The sequence below is a fragment of the Thunnus thynnus genome, chromosome 1 (genome assembly GCF_963924715.1).
Source record: "Thunnus thynnus chromosome 1, fThuThy2.1, whole genome shotgun sequence".
Lineage (NCBI taxonomy): Eukaryota > Metazoa > Chordata > Actinopteri > Scombriformes > Scombridae > Thunnus > Thunnus thynnus.
The window spans coordinates 27917318-27937092 of record NC_089517.1 but is presented as its reverse complement, the minus strand read 5'-3'; the positions used below and the strand labels follow the sequence as shown (position 1 = coordinate 27937092).

The 19775-nt window shown below is 40.0% G+C and overlaps 1 protein-coding gene across 2 annotated transcripts; it reads left to right on the top strand.

Moving 5' to 3' along the window:
• Positions 1–930: 930 nt before the first annotated feature.
• On the top strand, positions 931–18899 carry loxl1 (lysyl oxidase-like 1). 2 transcript variants are annotated; one of them, XR_010928911.1, is made up of 8 exons: positions 931–2531; positions 6624–6732; positions 7770–7907; positions 14778–14934; positions 15213–15308; positions 15632–15747; positions 16959–17134; positions 17872–18899. XR_010928911.1 is itself a non-coding variant. In XM_067594154.1 (7 exons), exons 1-7 carry the CDS (start codon positions 1421–1423, stop codon positions 16963–16965), a joined length of 1734 nt encoding a protein of 577 aa, XP_067450255.1. In that variant the 5' UTR covers positions 931–1420; the 3' UTR covers positions 16966–18899. The 2 variants fall into 2 exon arrangements, 1 of the variants encoding a protein (XP_067450255.1); XM_067594154.1 differs by having other exon boundaries at positions 16959–18899.
• Positions 18900–19775: the final 876 nt, after the last annotated feature.

The window sequence follows — 19775 nt, the reverse complement described above, 5'->3', positions numbered from 1 at the left end:
GCCCATGCAAGCCGTGCCAAGGAAAATACCTTGCAAACTGCTGACTTTGATAACAGGGGGAAATCTGATTCTGTCTGCATGTACTCTATCAAGGCAAGCAGTAACCAAGCTGTTTCAAATCCCCTGTGAATGTGTTTACTAATGACTTGTCTCTCAGAACATTTGTGTAAATGAGGGTCTCAGAGTGCAACAGTGCTTTGATAGTATTCACAGACAACAGCACACACAGTCTTGTCTTGCTCGGCATGTATGCATGTCTTTTGTGCATTCAGTGTACTACAAGCAGCAAGGGGAATAAGGGGTGGAGAGAGGAGGTGATGTGTTTGTGAATGTGTGTATTTGGTGGGAGGAGGGTTCTGAACACTTTCATAATTGACCTCAGTTTGATATTTCTTAGGGTGGGGGATACAGACCACATTTCCTAACATACCCACCCTATAAACAGAGACATCACATTTTATTTATATAAGGTTACGTATTACCAAACAGTATGTCCTTATTAACTTCTCATTGTTTGTGCAAATGTCACTTGGAATGACTTACTGTACCTCCACATTGCACCATGGAATATTTTACAGTTTGAGTCAGTTAAAAAAAACAGTTGTCAATTGTGTGAATTACATCAGTATAGTGGTTCTCTGTGACAGGGTGCCCCTGTTACCAGTTAAGTAATTTCCCATCTGCACATAATTATTGTAATCTTTAGAGGTTTAAAGACAAAGTAACAACATTACAAACCTTTGAACCACCTGTGGGTCACATTGTACTATCTATGCTTGTACATGATGAGAAAAGAATTCAAGACATTGAAAGTCAGATGTGTTATACAGAATGTCTGAATGCCTTTGCAGATGGTAATGTTGACTCTGGAAGCCTCATGGAGTGCTGGCTGCTGCAGGCTAGGAAACATCACTAGCACTAGGGCCATGTGGGACCTCTCCTTAAAAAAGAAAAAAAACTTTGAGATTTTTTCACAGCCCATTGTAAGCAATCAGGCAAATAGAAGCTTGCAGTCGTGCAGTGCACAGGCACTTCTCCTTTCCAGAAGGCAGAGAGCAATGCTCAGTCTACTGACAGGCGAGCCAGCAGACCGACAAGACGTCAGGACATGTTCTCATAGCACTAACAGATGGTAACAACACCAGTGGGTCTTCTGAAGCCCACTTTCCTTCTCCTGTGTGACTGCTCCTGAATGCACATTCAACCTCTTCTACTGCTGTCAGTGAAGACCTGCAGATGCACTCAACTACAGGCTTACTTTTCAACCTTGCATCTGTCTCTGCATTCATACCAAAACTGCACCCGCGAGAAGAGGATACACATGTTTTATTGACAGAGCCACAGGTGGTTTGAGTTTGAGCTGTTGGTGGACTGGAAGGGCTTTTCCTGTGTGGTGAGCTGTGGCATCTTTGGAGCCAGTATGTTGCCTATGGTTGTGACATGTTTGGTATTCATCCTGCTGGGCTCGGGGCAAGCGCAGGTTGCCACACAGACTCGGGGGCAGAGCCAGAGTCGGGGCCAGGGGCAGGACAGCTCTGCTACCCCTTGGAGGCAGGTGATTCAGTGGGAGAACAATGGCCGCATGTATAGCTTGCTGAACAGTGGAGCTGAATATGTCCCTGCTGGGGCGGGGGCCCAGGACAGAGGTCCTAGGGTGGTTGTAGCAGATACACGTTCACGCTCTTCACAAAGACCTCAGAGAGGCAATGTCCGCAGACAGGCACCATCAAGAGGGTCCTCTGAGACTGTCCGTGGGCAGGCCAGGCATCCTTTCGGCTTTGGGCAAGTACCTGATAACTGGAGACAAACTGCAGGCACCACAGGTGGTAGCCACTTTCAGGGATCCTCTAGCACTCGCTTCAGGCCATCCACAGGCTCTTCATTTTCATCATCCTCATCATCCTTTTCTTCATCTTCTTATAACGTACCATCCTACCAACAGTACCCATTGCCTCAACAGCCTCCCTTCCAACCAGTACCTTATGACCCTAGTTTTGGGGACGGACAAGTCAGGAACTACGAGCCACCCTTTCAGCCTGTCGTCGGTGGAGGATATGGCGGTGGAGGGTATGGTGCTGGACGGGGATACACTGGAGGAGGGTTTGGAGGTGGTGTGGCCCCTGTGCTCCCAGGCTCTCCTTCTGACTTTGCTGAAGATGGTTACCACTTCTACCAGTCTTATGGCTACGGGCCCAATCCTGTGGTTCCTGCACGTGCTGCCCAACCACCATTTTCAGATGGTCTGGACCACAGATACACCCACAGTATCTACAACGAGGACTCTGCTCCAGCTGTCCCTGCCCCCGCTGTCCCTGCCCCTGACGCTAATCACGCCACTCCTGTGGTAGTGGACAGGACAGGAGCAGCCGGTCAACCACCAATCAGGAGCCCTCAGTATGAGCAGTTTCCTCCATTTGGAAGACCCCAACCTCCCTTCATGCAGCCCATTCCTCCAGGCAGAAATTCTCCAAACTCTGCCCCTGAGAATCCCAGTGTCAATGTCGGGAGTGTGTACCGACCAGAACAGAGAGGTACAGTGAGCTTTTTGTTTGGGCACCTGTAAACTAACACAATGTATGCTTTATTTCACACTTTGTTCAGGACGTTTTACCAGATCTTAAGAGAGTACATAACGCATGAGTGGGATGGGAGTGGATACAGATTGGGAGCCATCAAGAAAATTCTAAAGCACTTAAAATATTTCTTGCATTGCTTGCAGTGTGATGTTTTTAGCTAGACATATGAATTTGAAATATGCAAAACCCAGAGGAGTAGAGAGCTCACCACCCCCTCAAGTATACAATCATGCTTTTCTAGTATTCTTGTTTGTCAGATATCTGAAGTAATCAGAATGAGACAGCTGTTTAAAAGTCAGCCTCTTTTTCAGTTTACAAACAAAGCAAAGTGAATGCAAGGTTCATCTTTTCCCACTTGTATGGTTATTGAAACCAGGTGTTGAGAAAGCCTTGCCAGTGTTCAGAGATCACACACAAGAACCACTGTGTTTTCGTGTGGGGAGTTCTGTATTACAAGAGAGCAGACTGTTTCATGAGGCGTGTAGAGTTTGGTAATGGTGGTGGTGACCTCATACGGGGTCTGGTGACAAGGGGTGTTGGTGGGCAGTGGCTGCCTCCTGAGCTTGAGGACAGGAGAGGGTAAATAAGGGAGGGGGATACAGTAATCCACCACTCCTTGAGGGGGAGGGAGAGTGTGGAAAGTCCCTGTTACACATGGGGTCCGTTGCTTCAGTTACATGAAATCAAAGAAATATTTAGTTAGAGTTCTTAGGGGAAGAATGCGGTGTTTCAAAACATGCAGTACACGAACTAAAAAAAAAAAGTTTTTTGTAACAGAGCAGAAAATTTCTTTTAACCTATAAGCAATTGATCACACTTGTTTTCATAATTTGTGGGTGTGCAAGGGAGGAAGAAGTTTTCCTTGAGTTTATTGTTAATGCTGAGGAAAAAAAAAATGCATGTGACATTTTCCTATGTTCTGACTGCAGCAGGCAGTGAGGGAAGACTTCTAGCAAGAATCTCAGACTCTTAATAATGTAGGTTTTACTCAGTGATTTGCATTACTGTGCTGCAGTCTCTCTAGTGTGCTGTGAGCCTTGCAACCATCATTCATTAGACACTCTAGAGCTGGGAGCCATTTCTACAGCACAAAAAGCCAACATGTGTGCAGATGCCTTAGTGTACCCGGTAATCATTGTGATAAAGTTTCAGCCATTGGGAGCTGCTGAAAAGCTGACATTTTTATTGCACTGCTTCATGGAACATCATTAAGCTGTTAAAGTATTATACTAATGGTGATCTACACATTTAAAATTTACTTAAAATTGAAGTAAGCAGACAAGCATATTTGTACAGCCATTTTTAAATGCATAAGCAAACATAAGTTATGCTGATATAAGATAAACACCAATCAATGGCCAGGCTGTTTATTAAATAATACAAATAAATTCAATCTATTTCATCATGTGGCCTACTAAGGTTAGTGCAAGAAATTCAACTAAGCACAAATAGGGTTAAGTTGCTATGCATGAACAAGCTGGCAAGCATTACCATTAACAACCAAAGTGTATAGACAACTACTGTACAATTAAGTTTAAGGCCATGAAATAAGTTTCAATGCAGAAACACTTCCTAATTGTTGCTTATAGATGTCAAATGGCGCAAGTTACTCCCAGAACCATGTACAGTAAATAGGGCTTGATCTACAGCCAAAGCCACAGTGGAACAATTAAGAGAGCACAGCATACTGTACTGTATGTACTCTGTACTCAAAGTGTTAAGCAAAGAGACCTTTACATCATATGTGCAATTTATCAAGTTTGCGGGTGTCTTTGTGATTAAGGAATTGTATTTAATTAAGTGAAATCGCAAAGATTGGTTAAAAAAGTATACATAATGTCCCAAACATACACTTTGCAATACATTGTCATTTGATATCACTCTTCCTTCCTCTCATGTTCCCAGATAAAGGTGCCAGCAGTCAGAGGAGAGAATAATTAGACCGTAACTGGTATAGATTAATTCATTAAGGCAGCTGCAAGGCAGCATCACAGTTATTTTACTCAAGCATCTTCAAATTAAGGGAAAAGGTTTTAGCACCTCGATATTGCTAAAATTTATAGTAATATAACAAGTGATCAGCAAAAGTAAAATGGTTAATCATAATCATGATGTTTATTGCAAGAGGGCATAGAGTATGCAGTGAAAGTAGAGTTTTCTAAAATGATGCATAATCATCAGATGCTGTTATGATTCTTGATTTTGACCTCAATGAATTTCAAGTGTGCTAATCTGTCAGTGCAGCTAACAGCATTCAGCTTATAGCAGGAGTATCTGATGAGGAGAGGGAGCCCTCATGTCCTTTTATTATGCTATATTAGATGGTATAAAAAGCCTGGCAAGATTCTTTTTTTTTTCTCCGTGCCCCACTTAGAGTGTAATGTGTGGCTTTGTCACATGCTGTCGAGAGCTGATCAGCTTTGGCTTCTCAAAACACTTTATCCCTCTGAAAGAGACCCAATTTCACATTTCAAAAGATTACGGCACAGAGAACAAAGCCTTCCTGGGGTGAAGAGAAAAAACGGGGCTGAGAGTGCAGTTGGAAAACCTTTGCGTTTCACACTGGTCTTACAATGTTTACATGGAAGCTTCCCCCTGTCCTATACGTCTGCCTCAGAGAGAACTGTCAGATGAGATGTTTACACAATGCCCGAAAAGTCAAAGCCCTTTTTTTAAACTTGCAGCTTGGAAGGCAAGACTCATCTGGATGTTAAACGCTGGGCAGATATAAAATAGGAAACTTCCTATCTGGTTTCCATAAACAGACCAGAACTAATGAAATTCATGTGACAGATAACAATGTGTTTCATCATCTGTTTTCTTTTCCATTGTTAAAGCATGGTACAACAGAAATTGAAGGTTGAATATAATTTTTGTGATATTATTAATGCCTCCAGAGTTAGAGGTCGAATGGTTTTGCTATCTGTAGCTTAAACAAGCAAGCATACCAGGCCTTTGTGAGCTAAACAGAGAAGGATGATAAGCTACACCAGTGACCCTTGCTGGCATGGCCTTTACAGGGCATGGGACAGACATCCACTCTGAAAAATCAGGCCTGCTTTTTTTAACTTGTTCCTCAGGTTTTCTGACAGACTTGGGCAGTGTCCCACTTTAAAAACAGCAGTGGTGTCATGTTTTGCCCTCGCACGTACCTTCTCCCTCTCTGTGTGTCTGTCTGGCTCTCTTGTATCTCTGTACAATGCCTTTCCTTCTTCATCTCTCCATCTTTGTCATTTGTTTGTATAAACCGAAGTATGAAAAACGTAGGCTGTACTACACTAAGTCCTCCTATGATACTGTAGCTCATGTTTCCAAGTTGAGCCTTATCCTTAACAGATATGACTAGTCATCCTACGTTTACTTTGCTCAAGGTTAACCTCAAGTGACAGGTTCATATTAAGATTAGTGTCACACAAGATCACATCACATTAGCCAAGAAGGCAATACATTGTTTGTATAAAATATTTCCCTCATAATAAGATACATTAAGTTAGAGGCCAAAGTGTTGTGTTAATGTTATATGTTTCTTTGTTTTCTTGGGATTTTTCACACAAGAGATCTAAATGTAACCCTTGTGTTCTCTCACCTCAAACTCACCCCTGTCTGAGAGGCCTATGGAGCAAAAGTGTCTCATTAGGAAACCATGATAATAATCTGGAATGCACAGTAATTAGTGGCCAATAGCTTTCTCTATTGTGACCCAGTCTTGAACTGCGGCCCTTGTCACTCATGCCCCTCATATCCTCCACCAGCACTGCAATAAATACCAGTTAATAAAAAATTGATGACAAATATGTGAAAGAGCCCTCACTGCCATTGTTGGGAGGGCTGGAATTCAGAGAGATCAAAAGGGGACCTGTCACAGATTATCAATCATTAACATTAACATTAATTCTCTCTATAAGGTATGTTTGAGACTAAAAATGTATCCGTCTATAATTTTTTTTCAGTATTTTGAGCAGATTTGTGAGATTTGATTTGTGAGCAGATTACTATCACATCAGGTTGTGTATTTTGTAAATTATGAAAATATGTATATCATTTTAGGTTTGCCTGACCTGGTTCCTGATCCCAACTATGTCCAGGCTTCCACATACATCCAGAGAGCCCACATGTACTCCCTCCGCTGTGCTGCTGAGGAAAAATGCCTATCAAGGTAAACCAAATTCTGGATGGCGTTTGCATTTTTTTATTATACGTTAATTTACTTATTAAAAAAAAAAAGTTTTTCCCCTATGAGTTCATTTTTCATATCAGTGATGAATGCTAATTTTAATGGTTTCTGCAACATTTTAAGCACTGGCGACATGTCCAAAATGCACCTTGCTTTGTACGCAGTAAATGCTGGAAAGTACCAGCCCTCCATGACCCTAGGATAAATGGAATAAATGAATGGATCATGCATTAACAACAAAATGTTAATTTTAATGGGAGATTGAATTTTTTTGTAATGTGCTCCACCTTTGGGCAGTATTAACCAGGAAGTGAACTGTCCACAATTCTAACGTAGCCTTTGGGATTATGCCTGTGCAATAATAACTGAAAGAAATAATGAAAAAAGTTGACCAAAAGCTCAACATGAACTAAATCCTGGTCACCTTTGGGGATACAGGCTGCCATTAGTTTCATTTCTCTTTGTTGGTGGATATCATCCCCTGAGCCCCGGGCCTGGGCCTTTGACTGCCTCTGCACTAAGGACACTATTGAAATGATGGAAGTGTGCTGTCCCCATGGCTGCTCTATTTGCCCTCTCCCCATCACAAGCGAAGCCATCCCTCAAAGCCCTTTCATATCCTGTCTGAGTTTGCAGCAATCACCGACAGATGGGCTGTTGTAATTTGCCATACACTCCAATGTCAACAACAGCCACAAGACGAATGGCTTAGATCTTCAGTGGTATTGTGAACTCGAGGTTGTGCCTCCTCTTTCACACAAAAAAGTGAATCATGCAACAGAGTGTGTACCTCACTCTGCTCCCTCTCCCCATGTTGAAACTATGTGTTTGGAGAGATGGTTGTAATCTGTAGAATGAATTATTTAGTAGATGTTCTCCTGCCTCCAAGCCTTTCCCATCCTGCTCTTTTTCCCCCTCTTGTCTTAGTTATGAGAAACAGACATGCTGACATCCTTTTTGCAGTCACTGGTGCAGTTACCTCACTGTTTTTTGTCTTCATGTATTTGTCCGCCATTCAGCTCTGCCTATGGCTCCGAGACCACCGACTATGATGTTAGAGTCCTTCTACGTTTCCCACAGAGGGTGAAGAACAAGGGTACTGCTGACTTCATGCCTAACAGGCCACGTCATACCTGGGAGTGGCACAGCTGTCATCAGTAAGTACTTAATACAAACCAGATTTTACCTAATCAGCGAATTATGCTTTACTGGCTGCAGTATCAGCTGTGACCATGGAACTAGTGAGCAAACATTTTTATGTCAATCCTGCTTTTATTCTTACAGAATATATTTATTTATTTAACTAATTTCTGTGCTTTGTACAGCTACTTTTGCACTGCCAGAAATGGACAGTTCTGGTTGGTTTTGATTGTAGGACATGTTCAAATTGTTGTAAAACTGACTGGTCACATAACAGTAAATTTGAACATTAACTGGCTAAACTAAATTCACTACTAATCAGCTTGTTGACTGGTGGATGAATAGCTTTTGATTAATATATTGAACCATGATCGATGATTTGATTTGCATTTACTTCCTTAAGTGGAATAGGGGTTTGGCAAAGCAACAGCTCCACATTTTATAGAATTAGGGTTGTGGTATGTGACTATTGTGCTAATTCACACACAGACATAAGATTGGTTTAATGGCCAGATGACTGTATTCCCTGCCAGGTCACCAACATGGCCCATTATTCCAAAGTATTGCATGGGATTGGTGAGCCCACTTTCAGTTGAAACCTGATTAACCGTATACAACACGGCAGAGGGAACTTATTCAGCAACCTCACCTTTTCATTACTGGGAATATGGATGTTACCCGACATAACCCCAGTTGGCGTCAGTATACAGTATCTAGGAGGAAACCAGAAGAGGAAAAAAAACATGAGTGATATTGTCCTGGGACCCGATTCCAAATTTGCAACATGAGATCATTTCCTCTCGCATTAATTTTGACGCGTTTAAGTAATCAAAAGAAACACCATATTTGGCGACTTATGCATGAGCAGGAGAAAGGACTTGCAAATGTATCTACAATTTTCCAAGTGTAATCATTTGAGAAATGGGAAGCTTGTACCATTTACGATCAGTGCTCACAAATGTCTTTGGTGAAACAAGATCCTGGACTATAAAATCATTGTGTAGTGGAGATTTATCCTGTGATAGCTAACCCAATGGACATGACCTTGGCACCAACACTTTAAATGTATGGTCAAGTTGGGCTTTTGTGTTGTAAATGTGGTTATTGGTACATAGAGCACATTCTCGCTGCTCATGAACAGTCTCGATTGATCTGGTGCACTTCAATGTTGTGTTCTTCTTTCAGTCAGTGAATGAAAGTGAACGCAGCATGGTCCCCTTTACAATATAGACAGTCACTGCAGGAAGAGAAGCTCCACAGAGAGTAAGTCTAAATTTCATAGACCTGGTCTAAAGAGAAGTCAGATTAATGGAGTCCTTTATAGGGCCAAACCTGTGTGAAATAGAGCAACAGGACAATACACTCTAAATTCCACATCACATGAAACATAATGGTATCTAGCTGTGTGAGTTTATTTAGCAAGCAGCTTTCTCATTGTTTCTTGCTAAGTGGACAAATTTAGTTGGTTTAGCAGGGCAGTAGTGGCTCAGACTGAATATCTCTTGGGGATTTCTGATGAAGTGATTCTGGGGGTATCGCCTTTGTTTCATGACATTATATTCCATGTAGACTGGCTTTTATCTCAATTTCAGCAAGTCCGCCCACTAATGCTAGTGCCGGGCTCTGCTTTACTATCCTCATCTTACAGGAATGTGACTGGCCGTTAGAAGATTGGCAGTGTTGTTGCTGTCTGACATCAGTCTGCGTTTACACAGTGGGTCCCAGAAGGCAGGAAGCCAAGGCAATCATTCCACTGGCTGTGTGATCAGATTGACAAATCAATCCATTTTTGCTGTCAATCTGTGACACCAGATCATATAGCTGCTAAAGTATGATGGCATGGATATGGGTTACTGGGACAGGGTGTTTGGTTACAAAGAAATCTCTTTAGGGGAAGAAAACCTCTAGCCCAGATTCTCACAATAAACTTCCCTGCCCTACATTTTTGTTGAATAAGCTGTGTAGTTGACAGTTTTGCTTTTCATTACACTCACTCCTATCTTTCTCACTTGAGTATTAGAAAAAGGGAAAGGAACAGCATCCTCTTGAGTAACACGGACTGTGAAAATATCGGAATTCTGCATATTTTGTTTTTTTTTTTAACAGATTAAGAAACAGAATACCATGTGGAGTTTATTTTTCATGCCAGTCAATATGGAAAGCAAGTGAAAGTCATTAAAAGTGATTTTTTAGTTTTACTTTCATTTTTGATTGAACAGAACTTAATAACAGAGTTCTTCAACTTATGCTTTATTTATGTCAGTCGCTTACAGTACATCTTTAATAAGCTATGTGACCTTCATGGTCAAAGATCATAGCTGCTATTTGTGCAGGTGCTTGGACATATGTCTTCATATCCTGGTTGCACTTTGTGGAAGGCAAATGTCAGGCCCCTGCTAAATAGTTCTGAAAGAGCCTACTGTAGTTCTCTATGTTTTACAACCCAAGCTATGATGTGAGAAACCCTCAAAGTCTTGTTTGTTGCAACACAAGTGGAAAATGAGTCATGACTATGAAGAAGGATTGGAATGTTTTGTATATTACGATTACAAGCTATTCTTGTTAAATCCTCTATGTGTTCTTCCAACACTACATTCTCTGTAGTTGACATAGTCAGTGAGGGGATCCAGGAATCCAAGGAGGTAGAGGACCCTTCCAGGCACCTCATCGTCCAGTGCCTCCCCCTCTCTATCTTTTTCCCTGCTTCCCGCAGTCTTTCTTTCTGTCTCATTCTCACACACACTTACACACATACACACATACCGTATTGGAGATAATCATCTCAAGACTGCCACTGAAATGGATGCCAGTTTCGGGAACACAAACAAAGACTGTGTTTCAACCTTACAGGCTTTTCTTTTCCCACCCCACTCTATACACATGTATTTATACACACACACATATTTACATAAAATACATGCTGTATGTTCCCTTCTGCCACACATCAAATAATCCTACATATAGACAAGGTCACATGCATTTGCATTTCAACAGAGACAGGAGAGTAATTTGAACCAAGATAGTGTTCAGACTTAGATAACAACAGACAGGTTTCTACCTGAGAGCAATCATATTTGGTTGCCTCAGCTATGGAAAGAATGAGTCCTTGAATGGTCACTTGCTCCATCAGTGGAAAGTACCCACTTTTGCTTCCAAGTCATCCTTCAATCTTTAATGACTGTTCCAGTAAAAGCTGTTGCTATGTTGAAACATGGGCCATGAAGTAAGGCGAAAGGGCAATATTTATATAGTCTGAGTTTGTCTGACTGTAAACGATCCAGTGCTTACCTCACCTGCCACAACAACTAAAGTCAACACCACTTAAGTATACTGTATGACTGTATGGGGCAACTGAAGAATCAGAGAATATGATAAATACTTTCAATTGCTACTTCAATGTGTATTATGTAATGTTTCATTTTGGTAGGATGCTCTCCTAGAGGTTTGATATGTAGGAATCAAAAATTCCTTCTCATTAGTGACATCTGTGGCTGTTAAATGAGCTGCAGTCAACATACAGGTGGTGCTTGCGATGTGAGACTATTGCAGGTGATGGAGACTATTGCAGGTGATGTCTTTTTCCTCTTCCTTTGTTGTGAAATGTGTAGTGGTTGATGTAGGCAGCTAGCTGTTTCATTAGCTGGAGAGTTAATATCTGCAGGGTGTTTCTAGTCAGATAGCACCATTTTTGTTGTGTTGTTATGCCAGTCGTTTGTTGATGTTAGCGGGAGAGAGGCAAGGCACTCGGGAGCATGCAAAACATCACTTCTGTTGGATTTTTGCAGAAAATCCGGCCTGGGTCCTTCACATGGAAATCAGTCCACAGGTTGTGACAGACATCCGAGAAAGTTGGGGAAGGTCTAATTTTTTACGTTACGTTACTACCTGTTAACTCATTGGCAATAAAAAAACGATCAATACATGTAAATTGCTTCACAATTCTACATATCAAACCTTTGAGGAACTTTATCACATTGGTATAGGTCTTTTTAAATTTAAAACATGTGGCTTTCAGGATCAAAGGTTTAGGAAGGTTTTCCTTTCTAATCTACTTTTTAATGTGATGCATTGAACAGTTATACCTTATCAACAGCTCAGAAGTTTTATCAAAATAAAAATTTGAATTTGTTCAAATGAAGTAAACCCCCTTAGTTGCACATCATTTTTCCCAGAGTTTTTCCTAACCGGAAACCAAAAGTCTTGTGTGTACAGCCAGTGGATACAGTGCATATCAGTACTGTAGGTAACTAATTAAACTAACATATTGCCCCATGTTGAGTGATTCATGTATTCTTGTCCATACAAACATCTAAAACCCTTTTTTGTTTTTTAGTACTTAAAATGTAGTGTCTTTGTTGTTGTTTCATCAAAACATTGCTCTAAAGATGTTTGCATATCTGAAATGAATTTGGCAGTTAATGCCACTGAGATACTGTATATTGCTCTCTACACTAGCTTACCAGTTAATTAGGTACACTTTATAAAGCTTGTATTCAGTTTTTGTTGAGATGGCAAAAGTTGATTCAACTTTGTGGTGATTTTGGGGGTTTTACTGCAGTTTTGTGAAATGTGCCCAATAAAATTATAGTTGTTAGTAGTTAAATGTGTTGAAGACACTAATATTAAATATGTTGTCTATTTGGGTTGGACAAAATATTACAAATCAGAGTCCTGCCCTGGGTCGAGTACCCACAAAAAAGTTGTGTAATGGGTAAAAAATATAATTATATAAATTCACGGGTACAGGTAAAAATGAACTACATTTCAGAGTATGTTGCACCCTGTTATAAGTCATGCAAGTGAGCATGCATTATAACATTAGTATGCAATCATTGTTAAATGTGTGTGAGAGAGTAACTGCTGTGATATCTGCGACTGCGTATCTGTGTGTGCGCACTGGTATGTGTGGTTGTCAGTGAATGTACAGTACTGCCCATAGACACAGATTATGATTGCACAACAAGTAAAAATAAAGCACTTTTGAGTGAGAGACTGTGTAGCCTATGTGTTTAATCGTGCGTCGTGTTGCGGGTCTTATATTTACGGGTCCAGGCGGGTCCGGATTTGACATGGAGATAATTGCGGTAACGGGTTGGTTTCGGTACTGAGCTTTGCGGGTGCGGGTGGGTGCGGGTTTGCAAAATTGGACCCGTGCAAGACTCTGTTACAAATTATTTATATGATATAATGCAATACAATTCAATAGCACAACAACAAAATCCTTCAAAATGACCACAAAATTTAATGAACGCCTCTCTGACATAGTCTCAACAAAACATTTATATGTTGAGTTTCATAACATTTATTGTTAGGCTGTTGTATTCGGTTGCAAACGATTCAGTGTGGCTTATAAACTGTCAAAAGTGTATATCTCATATCTGCTGTAGGAAATTTACCATCTCAGTCAAAACCACCAGAATGCTATCTGCTAACATATTGTATCTGTTTTGCCTGTGACAAATGACTTCATGTCTGTAAACCTGACAGTCATGCTTCATGCTCAGCAGTGTTCCACATGGGCCTCTGCCACAGTCACATGGCTGAATGAGATTTGTGCATCTATGTGCTACACTAAGAGCACACCACTTGGATTAAGCAGCCTCGATATTATAGGAAACTATACTTTGCTGATGTTGTTGGGTGTTTTCTTGCTAAACGCTCTTAATAACAGATAGCTCAATGCTGGCTGTGCCCATATGACACACAAACAGGACAATGATCTTTTTTTAGGCAAACAAGGCTATTCGGACATGTACATACAAATTTATAGAAACCTAGAATGTTTTATATTAATGTGACAAAATACAACTGTACATGTGCAGTTGTGGCATTTTATGATTTACTAGAAATATATTTTTACTGACATTCCAGATTAAGACAGTTAAACAATTAAAAAGTGACATTCAATCACAGAAAAGTGGAAATGGGATTGTAGGTTGTTGTAAGCAGGCTATGTTCCTTTAACTACTTTGGTATGTGTGCTTCACTAATTTGTTTCCACTGCTCTGTATAAATACTTCAAACTAATGATAAAAGTAGGAAGGTTGTTGTCATGGTACTCCATGCAAACACATTCGTGTTGGCATGTCATGCAATTATGTGCACAGTAGGCTTTTAAAAAGTGAGTAGCATCACAGGTCACTTTGACATTTGGGAGAGGTCCAAGCCATATAGCAGTTAATATTGCAGATGCTTTCAAATGGACCAGCTCACTGACAGAGTCACTCACTGAGAGTCACTTGTTTCAAATTCTGGTTCAGTTGAGATGATCAGTGGCCATGTGCATCCAGCCTTTCCTAAGCTGCTAAAGCTGTGCAAACACACACAAACACACCGCAAGCAGCACAAAAATACACTCTGACACTGCTACACTCACACATTTACACATGCACACTAAGATATGAGCATACAAACATAAAAAAAAACATTAGCACACGCACACACGCGATCACACACACAAACACCTCTGATCTCACCGACTGATACAAGCTAATTAACAACATTCATACATCATTAGGGTGTTAATGTCTTGCAATACTTTATTGTTTCCATCAATTAGTATCCATTGTCCTTTGATACTTTATGATGTGTTCAGTCAAGGTGCAACATCACGTACATAAACATTAATAGATTTGGTCAATGGGTTGAGTATGCAGTATATAAACCCACAGTTTGTCTTGAAATTGCATTTAAACCCAGATAAGCTTAATTTAAACAATATGCAAGTGTAATTACAGCAGCCTAACAAACTTAATAAACTAGCTATAATTTATGCTTAGATGACACAATAACACTAGAATGAGCTTAAACATTTTGGTTGATCACATTAACTAAGATGTTTGTTTCATTGTTTTACTACATGCACAATGATTTGTTTGTTCCTACAGGCACTACCACAGTATGGACGAGTTCAGCCATTATGATTTACTGGAGGCCAGCTCTGGCCGCAAAGTCGCAGAGGGACACAAGGCTAGCTTCTGTCTAGAAGACACAACCTGTGACTTTGGTCACCTGAAGCGTTATGCCTGCACCGCTCACACTCAGGTAATGCAGCAAACAAGGGCATGAGTGGAATTTAGCAACAATGAATGACAAAGCGATTTCACTTTAAGTTCAAGCTCCCGCATCAATTTTCAACCTTCATTTGGTGGTCACTTTTTTTTTTTTTTTTTTTTACAGTTGCATTAATAGTTGGCTTTTAGTCATCAGCCTGACTATGTTTCTTGCACAATGTCATACCACTGACATTGTGCTGACATACAAGGTTTTCACCTCAGATCAGTATTCCTTACGAATGTCTTTCTTCCCTTCTGTTTCTTCAGGGTCTGAGCCCAGGCTGCTATGATACATACAATGCTGATATTGACTGCCAGTGGATTGACATCACAGACATCCAGCCTGGAAACTACGTACTAAAAGTAAGAGTAAAGAGAGATTTTGGTGTGCATGGTCATAGCACATTTGTGAACAGCATAGGGTCATATTTTATGGACGGAAGTGAGGGGCAGCACAGGGCTCAGTGGCACTGGTCTCCCATCCATCTCATTGTCTATTTTTCATGCATATTTGATTTGATCAATATGGCTGCAAGATGTGCAAACACATGATCTATACAGTGTTATCTATCTCAAATCTCACATTCTCTCTTAAAGCAATATTGGTCCCATTGGATGTCACCCATGTTTGTTGAACTTTGAGTATATGGTGAATTGTAATGTGCCATCTGTCTTTTGTCTCTCAGCTCCAGGTCAATCCCAAATTCTTGGTGCTGGAATCAGATTTTACCAACAATGTGGTCAGGTGTAACATTCACTACACAGGACGGTTTGTTACAACAACCAACTGCAAGATCGCACAGTAAGTAAGACAGAATGTACAGATTTTAAAAACTTACTTGATTGCTGATCATTAATAATTCACTGGGACAGATTTATTTCAGTGTTCTCAAAATCCTCCGCTCCTTTGGTGATCTTGTGCTTTTTAGAAAGATACAGTTTGCCATTTTATACAATGTAGGACTCTGACCTAAAAGAGCGTACATATATGCTGTAGAATGGTATCTGAGAGGCAAACTGTAAATCAGCGTTCTTGTCATGTTCCCAACATTGAGTTATAGTGATCCACATGACAGGATGGCAGCTAAATGCAGTTTTATGAAGAGCCTCAAAGTGTTTTGAATTACTTAGTGGACTTAATGGGGTCTTGGCTGAAATATTTGATGATTTAATGAATTATGTTCTCATTCTCCAGTTAAGATTAATGGGCTCTGAAACTTTCATATTTTCCCTCAAATGGAGATGCAGGGGTGTTGAACTTTTCAATAGCGCTATTAGAAAGTTTATCATTGCACTCAGAAGTACTATCATATGCTCTTGAAAAGACTTTATATAGAGAGTGGATATGCATGACGAAAGCATCATTAGGCTCAATTGCTCTAGCCAGTCTCCCTTAGTTTCACTGGTACAGTCAAACATAAACTTAAAAATATGTTTGCTAAAGCATTTCCACAGTTAATGGGAGCTGGATATAATAGTCAGGTATTTAAGGAACTGACGGCAATAAAAGAATTACATCATCAGACTTCCAACATTTAAGTCTGATGTTTGAACAGTTTCTGACAGGAGAAACAGTTGCCAATAACATCACCTGTATTGTGTGATTGGCTATTCTGAAATTCTGAAATAAGCGCTAACAGCAAGAGCTAGAAGCAACAGGAGAACCCGGTATCCATCCATGTTTGTGACAATGGTCTATTTATTCAGCCAAATCCGTTACCATATGTGATGATAATTCAATATTTGATTGTTTACCAACCACCAAAACTCAAGGAGGAAAAAGAAGAGATTATATACGTGTGAAAAGAAAACATCCTGCATGTGAATGACTTTAAATTTGATATTCACGTATAATTTTGTAATTCATAGGGTCAGAATAGTTAATAACTTCATATCAGCAGTCATTTTGTTCATTCATTATGTACAATATCTCTGCACTGAAATCCTTCAGTGAGTCCGGAGTGTTACAGTTACTCTCACAAAAGTGTTATGTGTGGTCTGTTTCTTTTGCAGGTCATGATCAGGCACTGGAAGGCTGCCACGCTAGAGTGACCCTGATTGCTATTCCATTGAAATGTGAATGGAATCCATTTGTTGTTCGTCTTTACTGTTTTTCGTGCTGTTTTGGTATCCTGGGCCCATGGCAAGTGAGGGATCCACTGGCACTGATAAGAATGTGGGGGTTTAAAGTAAGCACACACACACTGCATATTGCATAATGCATTTTGCACATTGATATCCCATTAATGACAGTTCAGATCCCTGCAATCTATGTTATAATATTGTCTTATCAAAAACATATATTATATTGCAACTAGCCACCCCAGTTTGTTTACATGCTTTTGACACATCATTGACTTTCAAAAGAGGCGTTTACTGTATCTACACACAGCAAGAAACATCTATCCACAGCTCCTGCAGAGTGTCTCTGTTTAAATTATTAAAGTGAGAAACGGTGCTGGTGCTGAAACGAGTGGTTCCCGACACATCAGTGTTCAGCTGCAATCCAACAAATAAAATTAGGGGACAAAGTCTTCCCAGGTGCATTCATCCATGCAGCACGGGGACAGACAGAAAGGCCCAGTGACTCAGAAGAACCACAGTATAATGTGTTAGTTGTTTTCTCGCTCTTTCTCTCTCTCTCTTTCTCTCTCTCTTTCTCTCTCTCTCTCTCTTTCTTTCTTTCTCTCTCTCTCTCTCTCTCTCTTCACTGCCGCAATGGGTCTGACTCAGATATTGCGATTCTCTGGGCACGTCTTGTTTAATGTTGTGTTAACAGCAAGAGGAAGACAGCAGGTCATATTTGCATTTGTCTTCTCGTCAAATTGTAAGTCAACATAAAGACAAACTGTCAGCACTGGGTGCTGTACTCCTCTAAATCCTTGCATATTCAAATTGTGCCCCCATTCGTCCTTTCTTAATTCAGTTCAACAGGAACAGGAAGCTCAACTGGCAGAAAAGGGCACTTTCCAGAATACAAGACTCACAGTATGTAAGCTGTACGTTTACACTGCTTTGGGGTTTCTTCTTCAGCTACCAACACTGGTCAGATGGCACATAGGTCATCTATACCTTTTGAAGAATGTATATACAAATATTCCACTGATGCATGACTTAAATGATGGAAAGTATTTTGTTGTAACTGATTATATTTGTTTATCCAGTTTACCTGTTACTGTAATTTGTGAAATTCAGTGAACTTCTATATATTATTTTTCTTGATAATCTGAATTATTCTCAGTTTTATTAAAACTGTATGTGTTATTGGAGAAAAAACACTGCTATAAACTTAGTATTGTAATGCAGAGTACCAGAAAGCCGTCTTGACCTACCTCTCCAACTGAGTGAGCTGTTGTTTCCTGTTAAGTGTTTGGTTTCCATTGGAAATTCCTGCGATTGCTGACTGTGGCCTCCTACCACTCTGGTGTAACACACACCTACTGTAAAACCCCTGAATCTATTACAGAACACATGATTTGGGACTCAAAGAAAGAAAGAGTGATATCCAGTCTGAATCCAGTCTGTCTGTATTAATCAAACCATTACAAAGCACCAAAATGTGTTAAATTTGGTTGACTTTGATTTGATTTATTGTTCATTTTTAAATTACTAATGTTGGAAATTAATTTTTGAAACAAAATACTGTAAATGCAGAACAAACCCAGCCTTAAGTACCAAGTTTATTGGTCATACACAGGCCTTTCATATTGTAATGTAAATACTACTTTTTTCTTTTCTTTTTTATCTGCAACGTCCTCTTACTCCAGTAGCTCATGATTATATCTTATGGTTATGGAGAAAGATGCAACCACATGTGATTCTGACATTCAGTGGAACGACAGCACAATAGTAGGTGACAGTTATACAGCATCTTTGACATGTGATGAAATTTGTATTTTTCTAACAGTGAACACCTGTCAAAAATGTCATATACAATAAATACATTTACACGTTTGCTGTGTGCACAGACTTGAATATGAATGCCATGTACCACTCTCATAGCACTGGTTCACCATGCTGCATATGAACACACATCTGCAGGTTTACACCGAATACATATGAGTGGATTTAAAGGAAATGCTGAATGACAGGTGTGAGAAGTTACTGAAATCATCCCCTTCATAAAAGATTAGGTGCGATATGTTTAATGCATTAAGGCATTTTCTCGAATACTGATTCACGCAGGGATGCAAATCTGACCTTTACAAATACAGAAAAATACACACTGCATGTAAGACGCCTATAACCACCAGACAGTGAATGCAACAACTGTGTCGTTGAACTGATGCTATGCATAATCAGTCACACTAGTTTTCATGTTGTAGTTGAGTTTCCACAAACACGGTTAGATGTGTGCAGAGTGCATACATCATGAAAAAATCTGATTGGGTTGTATTTCCATTATTGTCACACACTGTCACCAAACAGCCAAAGATCCCTTTGTTTCTACAAGTTTAGTTACACTCTTCAAAAAGTTTTTCATTGCAAATGAACATTTAACATAATTTTACTTCTTTCAGCAGCAAACAGAGACCAATCACATTATGCATTGAGAGTCATTACATGGTGCATAACACCACATCACAACAGTGAGAGATGAGCTTATAATGTTACCAAAACTAAATATAGAAACGCATAAAAAGTAATATTCTTTATTTTATCTGGAAAGGAGGCAATCAGATTTTTGTTTTGTTTTCAATCCTCCAACATGGTTGTGCATTCCAAATATTCAAACAGAAACATTGCCTGGAAAAAAGTTGGTTGGAGATGCACCATATTGTCACATGAAAATGAAAATGTTGACTAATGAACAGTTCTTGTGGAGTACTT